Raw genomic sequence first — 2356 nt, forward strand, 5'->3', positions numbered from 1 at the left:
TATGATTGCTAGTGTTGACGTTCCTCCTGTTCTGCACAGAGCTTCTACTTTTTTCTGGAACTATTTGGTTAAGTGGCAGTTCCTTGTATTTTCTTCTTACTGCTTACTCCAATAGAAACAAGGACATATTCATGCTTTATTAACATATATTAACATTGCATTACTTAAAAAAAATCAATCAAAATTAAATGTAAGGTATCATATTTACTCTTTTCTTCTATCCCTATTTTATGTATTCTGTATACAGACTTCTTTTGAGTAATGTGCACTCATAGACTTTCATTTATCAGGTTGTTTTACTTCATTATAGTAATCATTTTTTATTATAATAATTGTATTTTGATGTTAATAATGTCACAATTTGATTAGTACAAATCTTAGTAAGAGGGTCCCTGAGAGCTATGGTGATTCACAAACATATCAGTGGGGTCTTGACTGACTTTTCCTCGTGAAAGAGACAAGCAGATTGGTGGGATCATGCTTGCAGAGCCTCGTTTACACTGAGGTGATTCAGGTGTGCTGCTGGGTCTTTATCCTAATGCTTTTGGGAAAAAATGATATAAAAATGTTTAAGTAATTCTGTTCAGGAAATAAAAAGTGACCAGAGTCATCTAATTACTAGTCATTGGAAAATATTAAAAATTAATCAGCTTATTTGTTCCTATATCTAGGATATAACTAAGTAGATACTATTCTATATGGATCAGTCTCCAAAAATCTTCGTATGCTAATAGGAATGGGTGTTCTGTTACTTTTCTTTATGAAGGAAGAGGAGAGTTTTTGAATTTTAGTTTTTTGCTTGCTTCTAATCCATGGTTTTGGTTGTTCCTAATCAATGGAATTCAATCAAAATTTAGCCTTTATCTTCAAATGTTATTTCCTAAATTGCCCTAATTTTCTTACCTTAGATCCCTTGAACTGTATCATGTAAAGGTTGGAAAAAGTCTTTAACTTGAATATGTTTTTTTTTTTTATCCTGATGGAGCACAATGGCAGCTCTGCTTGAGACACAAAGAACCTGATGAAAAATTTTCTTTGCATCACCTCAGAAAGAGAATCCAGATTTATTTAAAGAGTTTATTCAGTGCTTTTTTCACATCCTTATTCCTCAGGCTGTAGATCATAGGATTCAACGTGGGGAAGACCACAGTGTGAAAGGTAGAAACTATTTTGTTCCTATCCATGGAATAGCTAGATTCAGAGAGACAGTAGATGTAGAGAATGGAGCCGTAGTATAAGGTGACAGAAATCAAGTGGGAGGAGCAGGTAGAGAAGGCTTTGAGGCGGCCCTGGGTGGAGCGGATCCTCAGAATGGTGGTAATGATGAAGAGGTAGGAGGCAAGTATGAGCACAATGGGGATGATGACACTGGAGGCCAGGAGAAAATACAGTAGAGTCTGGAAGCCATCTTTTCTGCCACAAGCCAGCTTCACCAGGGGAAGTAAATCACAGAAAAAGTCATCAATGACATTGTCACCACAGAAGTTCAAGGCAAAAGTTCTTTTGGTGATGATGGAAGAGTTAACAAATCCACCAAGATATGAGGCTGCTACTAAAAATGCGCACAGCGTTATGGACATTGCCTGAGAATAAAGCAGTGGTTTTGAGATAGCCACATAGCGGTCATAAGCCATGGTGGCCAACAAGTAACACTCACTAAATGCCAGCCCAGCAGAGAAGAAGAACTGAGCTAGGCAGCCAGCAAAAGAGATGCTTTTGTCCTCAGAGATGCAGGTCACTAGGATCTTCGGGGTGTAGACAGTAGAATACCAGAGATCCAAGAATGAGAGATTACCAATGAAAAAATACATGGGTGTGTGGAGCCGGGAGTCATTACAGATCAATGCCATGAGTATGGTATTTCCCACCACAGTCACAGAGTACACTCCGAGGAACACCACAAATAGGATCAACTGTATCACAGGGTCTGTCGTGAAGCCCACCAGGATGAACTCAGTTACGGTGTGATTGCCCCTCTCCATGGCTATAATCTCAGCTAAGAAGAAAGAAAATAATGGTTCAGCTTGAATTACTTGCTGAGTACATAGGAAATATACTACATAATCTATGAGTCTAGTATTCAACCAGTGACTGTAGGTGCTCATTTTAGAAAGATTTTTTTCAATTTGCAACAATCACTGATTTTGCAATTATGTATTCAATTTCCAAATTTCTGAAGTGAGTGAATTATTTTTCCCCATTAGGAATGACTGTTCAACTAAATGAAAGACAGACCTATAATTGCTATTTTCTTGTGCTGTCATCCTCATAATTGTGTGGTTTCTTGGCTTAAATCGTGACTTGTTTGCATCTGAAATACTAGACTTAATACCTTTTTGAAAAATATATTTTTTAA

General features: G+C 37.2%; 1 protein-coding gene across 1 annotated transcript; it reads right to left on the reverse strand.

The window, feature by feature from the left end:
- Positions 1–991: 991 nt before the first annotated feature.
- On the reverse strand, positions 992–2092 carry LOC135231796 (olfactory receptor 9G1-like). Its single transcript, XM_064288981.1, has one exon. It carries the CDS (start codon positions 1980–1982, stop codon positions 1065–1067), a length of 918 nt encoding a protein of 305 aa, XP_064145051.1. The 5' UTR covers positions 1983–2092; the 3' UTR covers positions 992–1064.
- Positions 2093–2356: the final 264 nt, after the last annotated feature.

Source organism: Loxodonta africana, chromosome 7, assembly GCF_030014295.1.
Source record: "Loxodonta africana isolate mLoxAfr1 chromosome 7, mLoxAfr1.hap2, whole genome shotgun sequence".
NCBI classification, from domain to species: domain Eukaryota; kingdom Metazoa; phylum Chordata; class Mammalia; order Proboscidea; family Elephantidae; genus Loxodonta; species Loxodonta africana.